The following is a 21,172-nucleotide window of genomic DNA, read 5'->3' as shown; positions in this document are numbered from 1 at the left end:
TCTCTTGCCATACGCAGAAAATCTGGGACAAATAGCAGTTTCATCTCAATCCAAGAAATTTTTTCTCTGGTTTCTCATTGTATGGTATTGCACAGTTCCCACTGATCCTTTTCTATTGCCCTGGCTAGATTCCTTGCCCACAACATGAGGATGTTAGGATGTGCAAGGTCATAGATTGTATTCCTCAGGCAGATGGTGGATTTCAAGGGAGTACATAAATTTTATTTCAGGAGATCCTTACATTAGTACAAGAATAAGAATTTCTCAGAAAATCATTTGATATATTCAGTGGACAATGTGGAAGAGTGTTAATAGGAAATTCCTTTTTCAGAAAACAGTATTGCTGGGAAGGAGCAGCATAGTTTTCCCAATTTTAATTCCTTTTGTTTGCTTTGAGATTCATACTGACATGTACATCCAGAAGAGCTGAGAGAGAGTTGAAGTTTTAAGTACTTTGTTTCTTATTTACTTTCAGTTGTAAGGGCAGAGTCAACACGCTCGTAAGTGACCAGTTATTCCAAGAGCACTGATGTAAAGAACTATGTAAAATATATAGCTTCTATATAGTATTTAACAAGATCATTACATTTGGGATAGTATTTATTTTTCTTTAAGTGTAGTTGATCTGTTTAATTGAGTAGATGACTACACGTGGCTTTTGTATTAATGTATTTTGCCTGGAACAGCTGATCAGGAAAAACTCTCTTCCATACTTTTTGTATCATAAACCAAGACATTATTTGCAAAAATTATTGGCTGCTTAAGTAAATAGTTGCTTCTGCTTTCTGGACCACCTCCTTCCAGTAGCTTCTTTTAGTTTTTTACATAGACAAGTGAAAGATGAAAGCTTTGCTTTGCTTCATGTTTTGGCCTGGTGACAATTTCAGTCAATACTTGAAATGAAAGGCAAAAGTACCTTAATACGTGGTTTTGGCTCTTTTTTGTAAGAAACAAAACTCTCTGTCTTGATAGACACCCCATATTGGAATTTACAGTGACATTTTGTGGTATCATTGTGGTAACTAGCTTGAGTTTGCCTCATATCAGCATCCTTTTTTGCCCCTTTCCCAAAATTAATCAGCCAACTTTTCAGCAGTTTTCAAGCTTTTCTAGTTTCCTACTCTTCTCTTTGACAGTGTAACTGCTGGAGGTTCATCTTCCACCAATAAGTAGAAATCTAAACCACAGCTTCCAATATGCATGCTGAGACATGCATATTGTCATGAAACACCAATATAAATAGCATCATGGCACTTACTTTCAGAGTTAAGTGTTTACTGAGACAAGCAAACAGAAAGCCTGACATAGTTTGAACCACTATTGGGGCTGCTCATAGCTGTGCCTTTTAATTTTGGCCTCAGGGAGCCATTCAAGCAAGTGGTGCTCAAATGAAGCTCTCCTTATACTTTGTTGTGCTTCAGTGCTGTGTAACTGCACTGTCTTATGGGCAGAACTGATTCTCAGGCCTTACTGCTTTTAAGTGTGTATTTTCCTTCAGAGCATTCTTGTAACCAGATGGAAGCAAGGCTCGTAAGGACATTTTGTTCCAATTCATATGAAGACCAAACAGTAGCTGTTAATTAATGTAAGGGTCACCCAAATCTCATTTTAGTATCATCTTTCTCACAATTAATTGGTAATACTTTCCACCTAGAAGAGATTAAGCATAGACAACTGCCTGATGAACAACATAAAGAGTCCAAGGGAGAGCAGTAAAATATACTGATAATTAGAATTCTGAGATCATAGATGAATGTGAATAGCAGCGGCTTCAGGCTGTTGAATGATCTGCTGAAGGAAATTGGCAGAAGCAGTTTCATGGACACCTGGGAGTTAAGAAGTGGGGCTTTTTTCCTGTTAATAGTTCAGTTCTTCCTATAAGTCAGTATCAACAGGAATGAAAATCAGGAGCAATAAACAATTTCCATCACCCTCTGTGCAAAGTAGATAAAAAAAACCCAACAGTGTAAGCATTTTAAAATTTTGCCATTTACAGTGGTGATGCATTCTAGTTCTTAAAGTCTTAAAAACAATACCCAACTCTTTCTTAAAACTACAATGATCCCCTCGAATGGAAGACCACTCTGTTGATGCTCCTTGTCCCTAGTGATGTGCCACATCACTGTGTATTTCTGAGAAAATTGCTTTCCAACTTGGAAGATTTTCTTAAAAAGATTTATTTGGTTTTAACTAGTCAAATAGTCATCTAACTAGTGATTTCAGGAAGTTCAGTTTGTTGTAACAAGCAACAGACTTCTCTCTGAAGTCCTGGACCCTTATGCATTGGCATGTATCCTTTTCTAAAAATAGATTTATTAGCTGTGCTAAATTTAACACGGATGGAAAATCTAGAGATGTGTTCAGTGGGAATGATGTACTAAAATAAGAGTTTATTGAACTTTAGGCTCATTTGTAGCCTTATTTTATAGATAAACTCATTATTCATTATTTGCAGATCCCTACACATGGTTAGTATCTTCTTGTCCTTTCTGTAGCCACATATTGTCGTACTTGGGTAAGATTCAAATAGGAAGTTTCACATATGAAGAACAAGAAATAAATTACTCATAATGCAGAGTTGTTTTGAAGTGTTGTAAATCCAATGTGTTCTTCAACAACATGGTTGTGCTACTGTTGCAGAATAAGTGCCCTGGGAACAGTGTAGTAAATAATCTGAATTGTTCTGAGCATGTACTAACTAGCTCTTTTTACAGCATGTAATTATTCATTATGTGAATTGCAACAGCAATAAATAGGTGCTGTCAGAGACCGGTGCAGTCTAGATCAGGTACTCCTTAAACAGGAAGTAGTACATCACAAATGCTGCAATGACTTTTGCCAAAGACTAGTGAACTACGTCTTAGCTACAGACTCATTAGATTCGCAGAAGCTAGGGAACGATTTTGGGGCAGGAGTTGTTTCTTTGTGTTACTGTTCAAAACGGCGAACCAATTAAAAGAGTAATCATTGAGATAAAAAGTGTCTTGATCACCAAAGTATGAATTTTTGAGGAAAAAGAACTTTATTGTAATTTTATTTGAGTTAGCAGGAAGACCATGCAGAAAATTAGAGAGGTCAGTTTCCTTTTTTCCTGAAGTGGGTGAGCTTCTTCATGCTGAGAAAGTGAACACCACCAATGCTGTGGATGTTACAGAGCCAGTCGAGTTTGTTCCACAATGAGCCAGGCTATCCATATTGCTTAGATTTTCTAGGATGCATAGCTGTAGCAGGAGCCTTTCCAAAGACTTCTGTTTTTCGGAGTGCAAGACCTAAGCAGGCATGCTTAGCTGAGCTGTGCGTTGAGCTCTTATGGCAGAAGTTCTGCAGGAGGTTACAGCTTTGGTGTGAGACTGTGTGATCTTAGTGCTGATCTCACTTTGTAGTTGTTTCAGTTCAGTCTTTATCTTTTCCATCACTTCAGTGTTGCTCTGCAAGTGTATTGGTTTGACTTTTAAAGTACACTACAGCCAAATGAAAAGCTCCTTCTAATAGGTAAGGCCATCAAAACCTGCTTTGGGGGATTTAATCCTCTCTTCTGCCCTTCTTTTTATTTCCCTTATTTTATACGATAGTGTTTCTGTTGCCCAGGTTACAAAGAGCTAACTGCTTGAAGCAGTCACATAAAATAAGGGAAAATGATGGAACAGCAAAAGGTAAGAAAGGAAGAAGTTATTTCTCAATTCCTCTGTGTCCTTGTTACAGGACTTAGAGCTGTCTCAGTTGCCCTGACCTATCTGAGCAACCCTCTGTGTAGTGTTTAAATGATAAAAAAAGAAGGACTGAGAAGGAATTTAAGTGTTACAAGAGAAGAGGATTTCTGGCCCATGACTGAAATGTGAAGGCTTATCATAACTTACACAATAACACCACCTAGCAATTACAGCTTTTGGTGACTTCAAAGCATTCTGCAAGTGTGTGGTTATTCTTCGTGCCATCTTAAAACATATCGAGGAGAGGACAATTGTCAGGAGTAGCAGCATGGATTCACCAAGCAGAAGTCATGCTTGACCAATCTGATAGCCTTCTGTGGTGGCATAATTAGATGAGTAGATAAGGAGAGGGCAGTTGACATGGTCTACCTCGATCTTAGCAAGGCTTTTGACTCTGTCTCCCATGGCATCTTTACAATCAAACTCGAGAAGTGTGGACTGGACAATCAGGTAGTGGGATGGATTGGGAACTGGCTGAAGGACAGAGCTCAGAGGGTTGTGGTCAGTGGGGCTGAGTCCAGCTGGAGGCCTGTGACTAGTGGTGTCCCCAGGGATCAGTACCAGGTCCAGTCCTGTTCAATATATTGATTGTCAGCCTGGATGAAGGGACAGAGCGTACCCTCAGCAAATTTGCTGATGATACAAAACCAGGTGGATTGGCCGACACTTCCGAGGGCTGTGCTGCCATCCAGTGTGACCTTGATGGAGAGCTGGGTGGGGAGAAACCTAATGAAGTTCAACAAGGGCAAGTGTAGAGTACTCCACCTGGGAAAGAACAAGCCCATGTGCCAGTACAAGTTGGGGGCTGACCTGCTGGAAAGCAGCTCTGGGGAAAAAGATCTGGCAGTCATGGTGGACACCAGGCTGACCATGAGCCAGCAATGTGCCCTCGCAGCCATGAGGGCCAATGCCATCCTGGGGTGCATTAACAAAGAGTGTGGCCAGCAGGTCAAGGGAGGTTCTCCTCACCCTCTATTCTGCCCTGGTGAGGCCTCATCTGGAGTACTGTGTGCTGTTCTGGGCTCCCCAGTTCAAGGACACGGAACTACCGGGCCACCGAGATGGTGAAGGGACTGGAGCGTCTGCTGTGTGAGTGGAAAGGCTGAGGGAGCTGGGTCTGTTTAGCTTAGAGAAGTGGAGGCTGAAAGGGGATCTCATTAATGCTTATCAATATCTAAAGGGCAGGTGTCAGGAGGATGAGGCAGACTCTTCTTAATGGTGTCCAGTGACAGAAAAAGGGACCATGTTCACAAACTGGTACACAGGAGGTTTAACCTGAGTAGGAGAAAATACTTCTGTAGTCTGAGGGTAACTGAGCACTGGAACAGGCTGCCCGAGGAGGCTGTGCAGTCTCCACCCCTGGAGAGATTCAGAACCTACCTGGATGTGTTCCTGAGTAATCTGGTCTAGGGGATCCTGCTCTAGCGAGGGGTTGGACTAGATGATCTCGAGGTCCTTTCCAACCCCTAATATTCTGTGATTCTGTATGTTCCTCAAAGCTTTATTTATGGACTGGAGAACTACTTTAATTGATACTAAATCTATTAGACAACCAGCTGAAGAGGTAGAATTTGGGATTTGAGAGTGGTTTTTAGAGAGGGAAAATGCAGATATAGAAAACATTTGGCACATCTATCTTTACAGAGCTCCAAAAGTTAAATTATTGCACTTCTTCCTGCAAAGTGAATTGTTCTGGAACATGCAGTATTATGCCAGCTCTGCCTAGAACTCACAAGGTCTGAACATTTGTTCTGAAATAATTACTGTCTGAAGTGTCATTTTGATTGCTAGTAATTCAGGTGCCTAAATGCTTATGTCACAGTCATAAAAGTTTTAGGCCATTGATCAGAGAACCACAGAATGGTTTGCATTGGAAGGGACCTTAAAGATCATCTAGATCCAACCCACCTGCATTGCAGGCACACCACCCATTGGATCAAGTTGCTCAGAGCCCCATCCAACCTGGCCTTGAACACTTGCAGGGAGGTGGCATCCACAGCTTCTCTGGGCAACCTGTTCCAGTGTCTCACCACCCTCATAGTAAAGAATTTTCTTCTAATCTGTATCTCCCCTTTAGAAGTTTTAATCCATTACCCCTTGCTATATTGCTACAAGCCCTTGTAAAAAGCCCCTCCCCAGCTTTCCTGTGGTCCCTTCTTGTACTGGAAGGCTGCAGGTGCACATTGCTGACTCATGTTGAGCTTCTCCAAGTCCTGTTCCTCATGGCTGTTACTGCTCCGTTCTCTGCCCAACCTGTATTTGTGCTTGGAATTGCCCTGATCCACATGCAGAACCTTGGACTTGGCCTTGTTGAACTTTGCAGGATCTTTGTCCCCAGTAGGACAATCTTTTAAGATTGGTTAATTTGAGTGGCTTTCCTTTACCTCTCCCTGTGATCCCAGTGTACAAGGAGCAAATGGGTTTGTGTTCAGTGTTTTACAAATAGTAACATAGATACAAGTAGTTGACCCTTTATTCCTTGGGTTTCACCCTGCACATTCACTTGGATATACGTGAAGCTGAGAGCGCCCAAAATAACAGTGTTGGATGTAATGCTGAATGCAAAATGAGGATCAGTAGAATAAGAGAAGACAGAGCAAAATTTTGAAAACTGTAAAAAAGAGTTGTAGTTACCTGGTGTTCACTAAAAGGTTTGGATCCTGTTTGAGGGCATTACTATTCTCTGAGCTTTTTTTTAATTTTATTTTTCCCAGATAAATTCTGCAGAATTCTTTTAAAGATGAGACTGATGGAGCAACTTGTTTTTGAGGCTTACATTGGGCAGGGAGAAGTGAATTTGAAAGCTATGGAGAATGTCTGTGCCTAGACTATGTAAAATTCACCTACATTTGATTTTTTTAATAAGACTGAAAATCAATGCAGGCTGGGGGAGAGACTGAAGTGAAAAGATTCACAGGCTCCCCTGGCAAAGTCTGGACAGATGCCTTCACATCAGAACTGCATGAGTTTTGGATGAAAGTTTGCAAGTTTTAATGTAAGTGCTACATATATTAAGTTTTCAGAAGATGTTTCGTGACATATAGATGGCATTTGTCCACCTATTCTGAGAAAAATATTTTCTGAAGCCAAACTCCAGACACATGCTGAGCTTTTAACCTGCAAGCAGGTACATTTCACCCCTACCAGAGTCTTTGTTAAACCAGATTAATCATGGGGCAAATCTTACCTGAGAACTTGACTACAAGAAAGGGAGATGTATGGAATTTTTTTGCAAGATTGCAGAGAGAAAAAAATGCTACATGAGCCAAGCAGGAATGATAACAACTCTGACAGCTCTGGTACAGATTATTCCCAATCACAGAGCTTTTCATCTTTATTTGCCTTGTTTGAGATACCTGCTTGTTTGATGTGTTCCCTGGCACCTCTGTTTTTCAGAGGTGTAACATCTATCTGTTTTTACTAGCACAAAATTCAGATTTAAGTCAGTTCTGTTTATTTTCAGTTTTAAGATTTTATCTATCACAGTATCGCAGTATCACTCTGGTTTGAAAAGACCTTCAAGATCATCGAGTCCAACCATTACCCTAATTCTGCCATGTCCACCACTAAACCCTGTCCCCTGGCACCACATCTGTCTTTTTAGATGTCTCCAGGAATGGTGGCTCAACCACCTCCTCAGACAGCCTGGATTACCTAGTCCAACTCCCACCCTAGAACAGGACAACCCCAAAGTTCACACCATGTCCACGAGGGTGTTGTCCAAACGCTTCTTGAATATTGTCAGGCTCGGTGATAGTACTGCTTCCCTGGGGAGCGTATTCCAGTGCTCCACCACCCTCTGGGTGAATAATCTCTTCCCGATGTTCAACCTAAGCCTCCTCCTGCACATCTCGCTACCATTCCCTCGGGTCCTATCATTGGTCACCAGAGAGAAGAGGTCAGCACCTACTCCTCTGCCTTCCTTAATGAGAAACTATGAGGTCTCCTCAGTCTCCTCTTCTCCAGGCTGAACTAAAGTATATCTAAAGGAAAACTTGCCATACCTCCCAGTTTCCAAGAGATAAGTTAAGAAAGCAGGGTCAAGTAAAGCTAGATAGTAGGATTGTTTTTTAAATTTTCATATGCTTTTTAGATTAAATAAGGAAGAGGGTTCTTAGAGGAGTGCCACAGGGCCTTCAGAGGCTTTGGTCTTCTTTCAGTCCTTCTTAATCCATGTTGCTGGAGTGATACGACTTTATGAAGTGGCACACTTTAATATTTACTTTTGCAGCATTTGCCCACAGATGCAAGTCTATGCTCTGCATTTTAATCTCCTCTAAGCATGTTTGACTTCAGTGGACTTGTATTCTGGTTCAATGATTATTCAGAAAATAGATGCCTACAAATATGGAGCTTTTTGAACAATAGCAGTTTGACACTGCTCACACCTGTGCATAAATAAGTTTGATCATAAACTCACTTGCACCAGTGCTATTCATGGTGTTACTCCATGGATCTGCTTGCACAGGTAGTTTGTCTCACTCTGTTGATTTAACTGTCTGACCATTTGTATAAATAAAGCAAACGTCTCATATGGCCAGAAACTGTTAGGTGGCTGAAACGTATTCAAAGTATGTATTATATTAAGCTAATAAATAAGATACATGTAAATATAAGGGCTCCAGAAATACTGTTTTGTTTAATTTTATTTTTAAGCCTGACAGGTATAAAGCCAGAATGTAGTTCATTTGAAAGAAGCAGCAGTGAGAGATCTTAGAGGGTCAAGAAGTTACCTTACTAGTTTGGTAATCAGATATATGATTCTCTGAAAATAAATTTTTCACACAAACCTCAGCTCTGCCAGTTTACCTTTGCATATAATTAACTGAGAGAATATTAAGTAGTCATTTGAAAAAATACGTTTCACTTGGTTTTCATATGGTACTGTCAGAGTTGTCTTCACTCACCCATCTGGGCATTTTCATACATATGTTTATTTAGTAAAGTCTGTAGCCTGAAACTTGAGGGTTCATCCTACCTCTGTTGCAATTTAAGCCGTTTAATGCAATTACAGGTGGTGTTACTCAAAATGCACTTCCGTGATTTCTGTTAAGGTAATTGCTACAGTACCTTCTGGGCCCTAAGCTTGACAGAGTGAGTGTTCGTAGGAAGAAAATCTCATCTACATGGCTTCCACCCATCAGAATAGAAACAGTTCTGTTTTTGTGATTTCTAGGTTGCTTTGCACAGCTTATTTCAAGAAGGTCACCACAATGCCTGTTACATAGAGACATTATCAGTGTAGTGTCTTGACTGGTTTATCTTTTCTGCATAGCTTAGGTCTACTCAGTGTATCACTTCACAAAACATACACTCAGCACAATACTTCATTATATCAGGTATGACAATATAGACACTGTAACTGTGTAACTGTTTATTGTTATTGAATGATTTAATATTATTAAATAATACTACAGTTAAAAGGGGCATTTATGAATACAAGAAGTCTGTTGATATTTCTGCTTTATGTAATTCAGTGTATTTTTTCCTCTTCAGGCTGTGCTGAGTCCTCTTATAGCAATCGCACTGAAAATATCTCAGATTCATGAGAGGACAGGGCGAAAGGGACCCACTGTCATCACCTGAAGCCATGGAAGATCGTTAAACCAGGGCCAAAAAAGGAGCAGCAAGGAAAAGACAGGGCCTTGCTGAAACATGTTAACCATTTGTGCCTTGTAGGATTTAAAAAGTTTTCTTGGGGATAGAGGTAGGGTGGGAGGAAAAATTCAATATAATATTGAGCATATTCATTTGCATTGGTCTCCAAATACAACACTGTATTGAATTCTTTGTTTTACCTGCAATATTTTAATTTCAGATAACAATATAACCAAAGAAAGAGGCCTTTACCTTCAAATGTCAGCAATGTGACAGAAAACTGCTTGTTTTTGAATGCTGTGATTAAGTTGGAAAAATTTCAGCTGGGGAGAGAGGGGGAGGAGTTGCAAAGCAAAGACACGCCTGGTGAATATTGTTTGGGACCCTTGAAACCTTCCACTTGATTTATGAAGAGGTATAAAGAGCATGTCTGAGGCGTAAGGGCTGCATAGTAGGTTTGCTAAGGGTGTATTTCCTCACCTGACACCGCTGCTTCCCTCCTGTCTCCCATCGCTCACAGATGCATACTGGCAGCAGTGTCATAAACACACTTGCACATGCTCCCAAAGAAGGGGTTATCCCATATATATATATCTTTTGCTCCTGCTTTTAAAGCACATCAATGTAATTGATGCCTTTAGATTTTACTAATTTTTTGACTCTTTGGGTTTTTTTCCCTCCACAGGGGGGCTTTTGTTCTATAGAAGCTGACTGGGTCCTTCCAGCAATATGTCAGGTGTGGAATCTGACTGTCTTTTGCAATATTCCTTATGTCAGCAGATGATACTGGTGCTTACTGTGTTTGAAAGGTAACCACTGCAAGTTCAGAAATTTTTCTTAAAGGAGTTATGATGGAAGGTTTTTAAGTCTTTGGGATACTCATGCTCCACTTACCACAAAGTGGTAAGTGAAGCATGTGGTGAAGAGGAAATGAAAACAAATGCTAACTTATTAAATGGAAATACTTGCCTGATTCACCAGCTGGACACAGTTTCTATTAGGTTCTATGTAACAGTGGATCATGGATTAAAAGACTGGGGATTGCAAAGGGAGAAAAGACGTCCTGGCATACATCTGAGAAGGATATTGGGGATATGGACATCAGCATTTTTCTGCCTGTGAAACTTACTGCAGTTCTAGCTACAATACTGTGCTCTGAAGAACAGAGCAAACACTTTATGCATGTGAGTTTTTTGAAAGCTTTGCTTCCTTGGGAACAGTGTGGTCACTTGTATCATTTGTCAAGGTGGCTTTGTGCAACTTGCCTCTTTGCAGTGTGTTTCAATTAATTGTGGTTGTCAGATTTTAGTGCAATTCATATAATATCGCAACAAAGGGAATTGTTTTGATTTCTTTCAACATGTCTGTAAAAAAAATTGCTATGTCACTGAGTACACAATAAAGAGTAATACTGTATTTCTGTCTTAATATGTAATTGTGGACAAGACACACTGCACTTTCAAGCATCCTAATAAAAATGCCTGTAATACAGTTAGAGTATCCACTTAATTACCTCTAAACAAATGAAGTACTAATGTTCTCACATAGTATTTTGCCGTACCATTAACTATTCCCATAAATCATAAGACATTTTAAGGCTTTAGTTCTTTTCATAAAGATTTTTTTTTTGAGATCACTACAGCATTCTCTTACAGTTTGGACATCTACTTTTGCATGGAAGAATATTTGTCTTTACAGAAACCGTGTTTTTCTCACCTTCCATTTTTCTTATATGTCACACTCCTCTAGGTGCAGGAGAGTAAGCTTGTAAGTAGTGGATCATACATAGTCAAGCATAGACATACTCTGCATTATGACACTTAGTTCAAATTACTGGGCTGCATGAAAGAATGTTCTGAAAGGCAGTCCAAGAACTTCGAAAATCTCTTATCATTCTTGAGCAATGTAATAATTTTTGATCATGTGGTGAACTAGCTGGTTTTACTACCAAGTATCACATTTGCCAAGCCTCTGGGACTTGCAGTTTGAAAAATGAGGAGTACTGAAGACAGGTGTCTTTCAAGATGTGGGGAGACTCATGAGGAACAAGTCAGGACTGTGAAGATCATACTTGTGCTTTTAACACAAAATTACCAGAGCACTAGCTGCAGTAGGTGGCAGTCAGCTTTCATGAAGGCAGTCTTTGTGAACATAGCATGTATTTTAAGATCTTAGTACTGGCTTTGTCCTGGGCTTCAGAAACAATTGTTGTGTCTCTGTTCTGAAACGGAGAAAAGGTCTATTTGTGTGTGGCTTGGAATAATTAGAAACAGCAGACTTCCAGAACTAGCCTACCCTTTTTTATGTTGCCTAATGATATTGATAAAATGGAACAACTGCTGTTTTCCACCAGTTAATTGCTTTTCTCTGCTAGAAGATGAACAAAGCTTTGTAAGGCTGAAGTACAGTGTCTATCTTTATATCTGATGTGTTTTGTGAAGGACTCTAACCATAATCTTAAAAAGCATAGTGCATTTCCTCAGGTCTTTTACTTTTTAATACGAGAGATGAATGCTTCAAAAATGGCAACATTTATGAACTTATACAAGACACAAGGCTTCAAAGAACAGACCATACGTATAGTAGAGGGAAAAGTATTACTAATACTGTTGTCTTACCACAGTGTCTAGGCACTGTGACAGAGACCCAGACTCTTCTGTGGCTATTGTTGGGTTAGCAGCATTATCAAGTTTGGAAACTGCACTATTCCCATGTTGGATCAGCTGTGATTACACTAACGTTTACTTGGACAGTAATTCTGTTTCCCAAAACCTCAGATTTTTATTGTACCCAGCAATACAAAGATAAACTCCCAGTATGCTGGAGGAAAGGGAGAAAGAGGGATTCAGAGAAACAATGGTTTCAAAGTACGTTAGCAGAAGGCTGACCAAGACAGGGCTTGTTGGGTCCCATGAACAGAGAAAGGCAACAGAGAAGAGAAGAGGTGACAGAAAGGATTAGGAGCAGAAAAAATTGCTTGATTCAGCTGGAAAGAGAGATGTAATAAAAGAATACTAATAGCACAACAATGGATTTGAGGAAGGGAGAGGGAGAGAAAAAGGAATTAAAGGTGGGAAGGGAGCGTAGTATAAAAATTATTTCATAATGTTCAGTATTAAAGAAAACTGTTGATAATCTCATCTATTTAATGACAGTGTACTGTAGTTACTGCTCTCATTATCTAAGATAAATAATAGTCTACACCAGGGGAAAATAAGGGAAAATTTGACAACTTCAACATAACTTTAGTTTAACATTTTATACAAACACAATAGCTGAGACTGAATTACTGAAAATGATAGAAAAGTGTAGTGCTAATGTAGCTACAAGGAACAAAATGTTTGGAATAGCCTCATTAGGGAGCATAGTTGTGGCTTTTTACCACAGAGGCTTCAAGCATCTGGGCTTCACCATCAGTTGGTTTGAGCTAAGTCATAAAATACCAGCAGATTCACCTGCCGGTACAGCTAAAGGGTTATTACATTTTCCACTGCAAGAAGTGAGCTGTAACAGAGTTATAGTGAGTGGCAGAATGTGAAGTGCATTGTGTTCAGAGGCAATTTGGAATGCATCAGTACTCATCTGCACCATGGGATCACAGAATGTTTGAGGTTGTAAGGGACCATCTGGTCCACTGGGACTAGAATTACCTAGTCTGTCCCTCAGCTCACATCAGGGTCAGGTGGAGGAGGTTGCCCAGCATTTTTGCTATCTCCAAGGGTGGAGACTCCAAAACCTCTTTGGGCAAACTGTTGAAGTGATTGATCACTCCCACAGTAAAGAACAAAACAAAACAGACTTCTTTGACTGTTCAGATGGAATTTAATGTGTTTCTGTTTGTGCCCATTGCCTGTTGTCCTATCACTGGGCACCACTGAGACGATTTTTGAAAATCAGACAACTGTTCTGGACTCATCTTCTCTCCAGGGCCATAACCCAGGTGATTCTTCCAAGCAGATCTCTGAAGAGATTAAAGTACACTCTGATACTTTGGTCTGATGTTCAGCCTTTCTCGCTTCTCTCAAGATCTTGAACTCATAGAATCATAGAATCGCTAAGGTTGGAAGGAACCTTAAAGATCATCAAGTTCCAACCCCCCCTGCCATGAGCAGGGAACCCTGCCACTAGACCAGGTTGCACGAAAACTTGTCCAACCTGGCCTTAAAATCCTCCAGGGATGGGGCATCAACAACCTCCCTGGGCAACCCATTCCAGTTCCTCACCACCCTGAAAGTGAAGAATTTCTTCCTAATATCTAACCTAAATCTCCCTCCTCTCAGTTTAAAATCGTCACCCATTATCCTATTTCCTCTGATGAAAAGCCCCTCCCCAGCTTTCCTGTAGGCCCCCTTCAGGTACTGGAAGGCTGCTATACGGTATCCTTGGAGCCTTCTCTAGGCTGAAAACTCCACCATGTCCTAAGAGTTGCAGTGAAGACCTTCACATGCCCACTGTTTTTTTTCTGGTATTCGGAGTATCAGGACATCCACACACCTTCTTGTTGGATGCTCAATCACCTCTATCAGGAAGTTGTTGTCTATGCAGTGAAAAAACCTGTTCTGCACTGAAGCCTTAGTTTGACCTCACATCCTCCAGTCCAAACGAAATTCCTTATAATCTAAAACTTGGAGATGGTATTCTTAGTTAAGATGACTTCAAGCTCTTAGTTTGTTCAAAAGCAAACAGTTTAAAAGCTTTTGCTGCTTTAAGATTGTTGAAATTTTTGAGCTAATTGCCCACACTATTTTCCATTGAGATTATATCCACATAGTTAATTAGCTGAGAAGACAAACTGAAAAAACATTGTAAAAAATAATATTAATTTTCTGGTTATCTCAACAAATTTCATTTTTCAAATACTTTCTTCTATATTGGAGGTTGAAGATGCAATTATCTTTGGTGTCACATTTCTAGATCCACTGATACCTCACAACATCTGCGGAAGGCAGGAGGCTGGAGCTAAAAAGGGGCACTGCAGGACCGACCTGGGATTGGGGGAAAGGGAGAGAGGAGTAGCCCTTCCTGCTTGTCCATAAACTATGTGGAAAGAATCTGCATGTCATTTCCTGTAGCAAAGTGGTCCAAGAACAACCTTCAGCAGTACTCCAGCACTACTTGCTCTCAGAGCTACCTATAGTTTCAATAATTTCCTGATCATCTGGTCTTGCTTTAGAAGTTATGCAGTAGAAAAGTTAGATTCCTGCAGGAAAGGGAAAAAAGAAATAAAAAATGGTTAAACTTGCACAGGACAAGAATTATTTTCTTCTGGAGTTCCCCTGGTTAACCAGTCTCCTCTGCTATAATTGATCCCTGCACCAATAATTGTGCAGTGCATACAACCTCCAGACTCAGGGGTCCTGGAGTAAATAAGCAAGGGATTTCAGGGTGTGGGTATGGCAGTGCTAAGAGGTAGGAAGATAACAAGGTCACTTGGTGTAGATCCTCACTCCAGCTCTTACAGAATTAATGTGCACTGTTCCTCTGTCTTTTACTGTTCCCCTCTGTGCTGTGCCACTTCTCAGTCACATTGAAAAATTTGTATATGCTGATGGCAACTTCTGTCAGCTTCTATATTTTTTTGCCTGTGATTGTTTTAATAAATTTGTCTTCCTCAACTTGTCTTGAATTGATTTTTCTTTCCCTGCACATTGTCCATCCCATTTTATGCTGCTTTCCTTTCTCCCTACAACAACTGAAGTTTTATAGACCTTTCCCATAAAGAATGAAACTCTTTGGAAGAAAAAACTGACATGATTGTCACTTTGATGGCCTTAGCCATTGTTACCAATGGTTTAGTAGATGTTCCTGTGCATTGCAGGGGGTTTGGACTAGATGACCTTTAAAGGTTCCTTCCAAACCAAACTATTCTATGATTCTATGAAAAAGCAAAACTCTGTCTATAGGTTGGTGTTGCAAGTCCAAATCTGACTGGACCTCCCTGAAGTTTCTCGTGTCATCTGGAATTATAGATGACAGTGGCCTTGATGCAAATTTGCCTCAGTGTTTTTGTGGAAGGAAGGAAACCTGTAATAGATGAAGGATGAGTCCAAACCTGTCCTCTTTCTGGTACTTGTTCCCTAACCATGAGGTCATTTGTGTCAGAAAACAGGACACAGGACCCCTTTTCTGGTTCCCACAGTCTTAAGTAAGCTTCAATGCAAGCAACTGCTTTTAAAGACAGCTCAGAGGAGTCAGAGAAGGTTTTTCCTCCTGCAGTTGCTAGTTCCCTCTGAGAAGCTGTGGGCATAACCAGGGCTGTCCCTTTAGCAGCTAGGAAATGTATTAAGTGTACTGCATTGTGTGCTTGTCCTGAACCATGGACATCTTGTGTAAGCTAATACAAGGCATTGGTTTGAAATACAAAATTTATTCATACTATTACTAACCAAAACCAAAACAAGCAGCTTGAAAGGCATGTGATACAAAAATAACAGTTACAGCAAATCATTTACAAATTCCAAACCAAGGCTGAGTTAGTAGGGTTTCCAAGTCAGCCAATGTTACAAAACAACAAATCAGGACTTTCAGCTGAAACTCTTTATGAGGCACAAGGTATTTAAGATCAATAACATCATGTTGCTTAATTTGTCTTGTAGCATAAGAAACACCTATTGCCCGTGATGTTGACTCTTCTAAGATACAGCCTGGTCATTTCTATCTTATGAAGATTCCTTCTGCTTTGAAATAGTGAGCACCTCTCTACACATCCCCTTCAACTCCACTCAAACACTCAAATGGTCAATGATTCTCATGGGCAGTTTCACCCGAAGTGGGGTACTGTTAGGAATCACTCACACATGTCTTCTTCCAATTTAACCCACTTCACCAATGCAGGATTTTACCCACTGCCTGCCTCAGATGTTCTAACAGGTGTTGCTCTTTCTGAGGTCCCCTGGCAGTATGTATCCTGTTGGTAACTGTTTTCTTGTGTGGATGGATGAGAATCTGGCTCCATTCTGGGGTCTGAGTCTTGGTCAGCTGCTTGGTGCTGCTGTAGGTGCTGTACAGATAACTCATAGGGTGGTGGCTGCTCCTGCACATCAGTTTCACTGATGACCTCTGCACTGCTTTCACTATACAGAGGAGGAGGGATATTGATGACTTCTTGCTGTTTTAGTGTGGGGGCAACTGGCAGCAGGGAGGTCTGTTTTTCAGGATCTGTGCTGTCTTCATAGAAGGGGGGATAGAAGTCAGGCCTGAAAAAAGGCAAACGAAAAAGAAACACATGGTGGTGAAACGCGATTTATCTCAGAAAGCTTGGTTAGAGGCTTTGTTTGTTACATTTCCAAAGTTCAGATGAGGCTTAAACTGTAAATGGAAACGTAAGTAGGATTAAATCAACAGAATATGTTAATATAAAACAGCTGGTGTGGCTGGGATCATCACCTAGGTCTTTCTGCAAAATGTTTTATTAAAACACAGCATTATAAAAAGAAAAGCCTTCCCCATGGGAGTCCACACTTATGGCATACAGTCATATTTCTGAATGTTCCAACAAGTTCCCTAAAAATGTTTGATTTGGAAGAATAAGGAGATCACTGTTTGAATATATTAAATCAGTGAGTTATTTATTATTACAATAGTAATTGCTTTCTACAGTTTTAAAATACATCTTGCATGTTTCTGCTTATCTAACAAAAATTTGCTGGTTTTTTTAATAGCACTTTCAGAGCACCCATTGTCCGTGTTTCTGGTGCGGTTTCCACAACAGTTTGGGAAAAGAAATTTGTATCCAGTGACTCTGTTCAGGCCCAGAGCCAATCAGTTTAAGAAACTCTCCCTCAAAGCATCAGACTTTCCTTAGAAATAATGGGGACAATTGCACAACAAAACTCAGTAGGCACAGTATTAGGAGTAGAAGCTGCCTGCGTACCTCACTGGTAACAAGTAATACAAGCACATACCCCACAGCAGCACATCTGGAATTGTCTGTTGAGATGAGACTGAAGATCCTTCTGCAGGAGCCCCATGAAATCAGCATGGCTGCACCTGCTTCCCTCAGGCATGGCTTTGGACAACTCTGTGCAACCTGCCATGTTTCCTCTAGCATACCTTACCTTATGTGTTGTTTGCACAGATTCCTGTTTGCACATGGGCATCTTGCTCTAGCAAATTGAATTTTAGACTACGATATTCTCCTTAGGAACATAATAAACTGGCTACATAGGGGTTTTTTTGTAAAAATCTTGTATTTATTCTTTCTTCTCCCAGTAAGTTTAGAAAACCCTTCCAGTTAATCAGCAGCAGTTTTGTCTATAGACATACCTGTCCGTAGTGCTGACATGTAGGTCTCTGTGGCTGGGATTTCGAATGAAGGTGCTGCTGAGGCCTCTGTATTTCAAGACTTCATGGAAGGTGCTCCAGAAAATGCCAGTCACCAGGAGAAAGAACCCCAAAGCTAACAGGCAATAAAGCACCAGCTCATTATTTCCACATCTACATATGGAGGAACTTGTGGAAACACAGAGGATGCCCAGACAAATAGTGGAGAAACTGAGTAAGAGCACAAAAAGACAAATGAAGGTAAGAACAACTTTTGGCATCTTTCACAGCAGACACAGCACTTGGTTCCTGTCTGCTGTTTGTTTGCTGGCTGCCTCAGCTGTGCTTCCGATCTTCATGCACTAGTATTTTAAACACTTCAGGATCAACTGGCCTTTTGACAATTAAGAGAAACTGGCAGTTTTAAGATACTCATTAACTCTTCCAGATACTCCTAATCTCTTTTGAAATTAAATTGTAATCTTAAACCTACTTTAAAGAAGGAGACAGGAATTTCCTGCACCATTACTTTGCCACTGTAATGCATAGAGTGCATACTGAACTGATGCATTTGTTGCATGTTACAATTTGCAATGGTTTACATACTTTGTTAGTCTGTGAGTGAGACCTATATTTGTTTGTTTTAAAAAAACCCAAACAACAAACAATGAAAACACTGTTCATAACTCCTTTTTGAAAGTCTGACGGGAAAATACACTTATTTAATAATAACACATTTTCATCTTCCATTGGATATTGGTCTCCTTCTGACTTTAATACACTACTCACCTGCCTTGGTATTTTTAATAGTTCTTCGAAAAAGGATATATTTCTAGCTTGCAATGCAATATAATAATTTATTGCACAAAATGAAACAAAAATTACGTAATACTAAAAAAATGACATAGGCATACAAGGAATCTGCTTCTTTTTCTGCAGGTTCAAGTGTGCTCTGCAGGTAAGACTGCTGCATCATTCAGCATTACAGCAGGATGTAGATACACAGAGAAGCTGAACATCTTTATTTGTCTAAGGAGCTCAGTGTTGTGTAATAGTGTTGTCTGTGCTTTTTCATATGGAATAATAGAAAAAGATTCCCTTGAAATTTGAACAAAGAATGCACTTTAACTGAATTCCAAGTTCATTTTCTGATCCTTGGGATAAGAAAATCTCCTCTGCATGTTCCTCTGAATCTTGCACTTGTGTATTTTGTGATGAGTTATACAACAATCTTTGTGGCACGTAAGTTTGCAGTCAGTCTTGTACACAGTGAACTCTCCTGTACTGTTTCCTTCTTAGACAAATGGGAGTTAGTGTTGGGTATTGGTACTTGTAATGGTTTTAATTCTTTTCTAATGAAGGCTCTCTATAGAAAAGATGAATTCTACTCTTGCCATCCCACAGTAAAGGCACACCTTCATGTGATGCCTGATCTTGACTGAAAGTGGCTGGGAGTGTGACCAGTCCGTTTTCCACATGGTCTCAGTTCAGGTGCCTGCACTGCAGGCAGGCTGTGGGCTGCTTTCACCAGGATGCCTGCCAGTCATTAACCCTCCATAGTGTGAGCTTGCACATTTCCTGGAATCCAGCAGTGTTCCAGCAGTGCTCAGGGATGAGCCAGGTGTATGAAGGATAGAACACATCTCTTCATAGGCTTACATACAAACATGGACACTGGAGGGAAATGGACGTACAGAGACAAAAACTGCTGCCCTCTAACAGTTTATTGTCTCACTTTTTGCCTCTGTCCTGTCAAAATGAGTCAGCTCTGAAGAATATCCTTGTCTGGCAGATATTAGGCTGGATTCAACAGCGGATTTGCACATCTGAGCACTAGGTGCTTCCATCCATAATGCTGGGGCAGTGAGCTTAGGAAGCTGACATTAAGCACTGTGTGCCCTGTGAAGTCCATACTGGAGTCCAGGTCCTCCAACTGGGACCCAGGACAGCCCTGGGGGGTGTCTGGGTTCTCCCAGCAATGGTAGCAAGAGCCCATACATCTCTTAGCAAGCAGATTTCCTAAATGTGAAGCTACCCCAAAGCTACACTGGGTTCTCAGTGTCACTGATAGTTTGCTCCATCTGCTCAACCTGGGGGCTAATGGGTATTCCAACATGCAGCTCACATCTCCCCAAACTGCTTGTTAAGGTTCAAGCTGCAAAATACAGCAAAAATTGAGCTGCAAAGCAACTGATGAGCACAACAAACAGATCCCTTCCCCTAAAAGAGATTCTCCACTGAAGAAGGCACAAAGTGGAGCAAGTTCCTGCTATCATGAGCTGCCATGTAGCACACATGCAAGTGCAGGTTTGTCAGGGACTGGGGGGTCACACAAAACTGTTAGTTTAACCACTGGTTTCACAAAATTCAGGTCTTTAAAGGAGGTGGGCCAGCTGTGACAGAGGAAAGCTGTGACAAGGAGGGGAAAAGCCATGATTTTGGGCTAGGAGTTTGTGCAGGGAAGGTGAGACTGGAGGGTAGGGGCAGGAGAGGCAGGTGGGACACAGTGGGATTCCCTCAGAACCATGGAAGATTTGGTGTCTCTGGGTGCCTGCACATCAGCTAAAACTGTTCTTCCAGAAAAGTACTGGTAAAAGTACATGACAGAAGCACATTAAAGTAAACTGTTTATGTAATAATGTAATTTATATCGCTCTTGCCTGAAATGAAGTTCAGCAGGTCATCTCCCTGCTGGTGCAGGATTGTATCCCAGAGTGCTTTTGCTTCGTGCTTTGTTGTTGCAAATATTCATGAGCACTTTTCCTGCAATTTATTTTCTCCATAGGCTAACAGATCCAGCTGAATTTACAATAACCTTTTTCCTGTATAATTTGTATTTTCTCCCTGTCTGTTAAACATTCTTTACAAAATATTTTTTCTTACCTCTGTTTTGTTGTTTTTGTTTTGTTTCAGATCTTATAGATTACCCACACACTTAAATAGAAATACTGAGTTATTCATGACTGCACTCCAAAATTCAGGTACTTACTGTAATTCACGCCTGCAGGGTGACCCTGTGCAACTGTGCAATGTTCTATGAAACATGCTGGCAGAGGGTGACTGAGGAGTGGTGTTAGTCCCCTGTGATGCTGCTGAAGAAGAAGAAATAAAGGAGCTCTTTTTACAGGGAAGCTCTGTATCTGCCAGTTGTTTCACATTCGCAGATCTTGTGCAGAAGTTTGGTGCTTTCTGCAAGAGGTCAGTTAAGTCTGTCTCAAGAGGCTATGAGTATCTTATCCTTGAAAACAGCCCTGGATTTCAAAGTATTGCATCTCACATAGGAGGTATATTTTAAAAAAAGGGAAAAGAATATGAGAAGCTGAAATAGCTCCATAAGGCAGTATGATTTTCACGTTTCATTATTTTTCCTTTTTTTCATCACTTAAAATTTTCTGTAATGTTGTTCTTGGCCTTTTTTCAGTTTCCCGAATATTTTGCAGCAAGACTGTTTTATTGGCAGTGTCTTGGATTGCATCAGACTGGATGAGCAGATTTCCTGTTTCTCTTACAAAACAGGAAGAGTTGCTTCTAATGAGGATCAGGTGGGAAAAGGGAATAGCCAACATGGGGCAAAGGTTGCCAAGTAGAACTGGCTGCCGATC

General features: G+C 40.6%; 2 protein-coding genes across 2 annotated transcripts in view; one reads left to right on the top strand and one right to left on the bottom strand.

Annotated features, from left to right (window-relative positions):
- Positions 1-14,923, top strand: part of PGM5 (phosphoglucomutase 5) — an 86,704-nt gene extending 71,781 nt beyond the window's left edge. Inside the window, exon 11 of the mRNA XM_051642086.1 lies at positions 9,207-14,923. Coding sequence (XP_051498046.1) covers positions 9,207-9,296 — 90 coding nt within the window. The 3' untranslated portion in view covers positions 9,297-14,923. The remainder of the gene's footprint in view (positions 1-9,206) is intronic.
- A 1,223-nt stretch (positions 14,924-16,146) lies between these two features.
- TMEM252 (transmembrane protein 252) lies at positions 16,147-17,851 on the bottom strand. The gene is made up of 2 exons (XM_051642104.1): positions 17,574-17,851; positions 16,147-16,504 (listed from the first exon to the last, which is right to left on the bottom strand). The coding sequence occupies exons 1-2, from the start codon at positions 17,849-17,851 to the stop codon at positions 16,147-16,149; spliced, it is 636 nt and encodes a 211-aa protein (XP_051498064.1).
- Between the last annotated feature and the right edge of the window lie 3,321 nt (positions 17,852-21,172).

This window comes from Apus apus, chromosome Z (genome assembly GCF_020740795.1).
Source record: "Apus apus isolate bApuApu2 chromosome Z, bApuApu2.pri.cur, whole genome shotgun sequence".
NCBI classification, from domain to species: Eukaryota; Metazoa; Chordata; class Aves; order Apodiformes; family Apodidae; genus Apus; species Apus apus.
The sequence above is the reverse complement of the archived record's forward strand: the minus strand, read 5'-3'. Positions and strand labels throughout refer to the sequence as shown.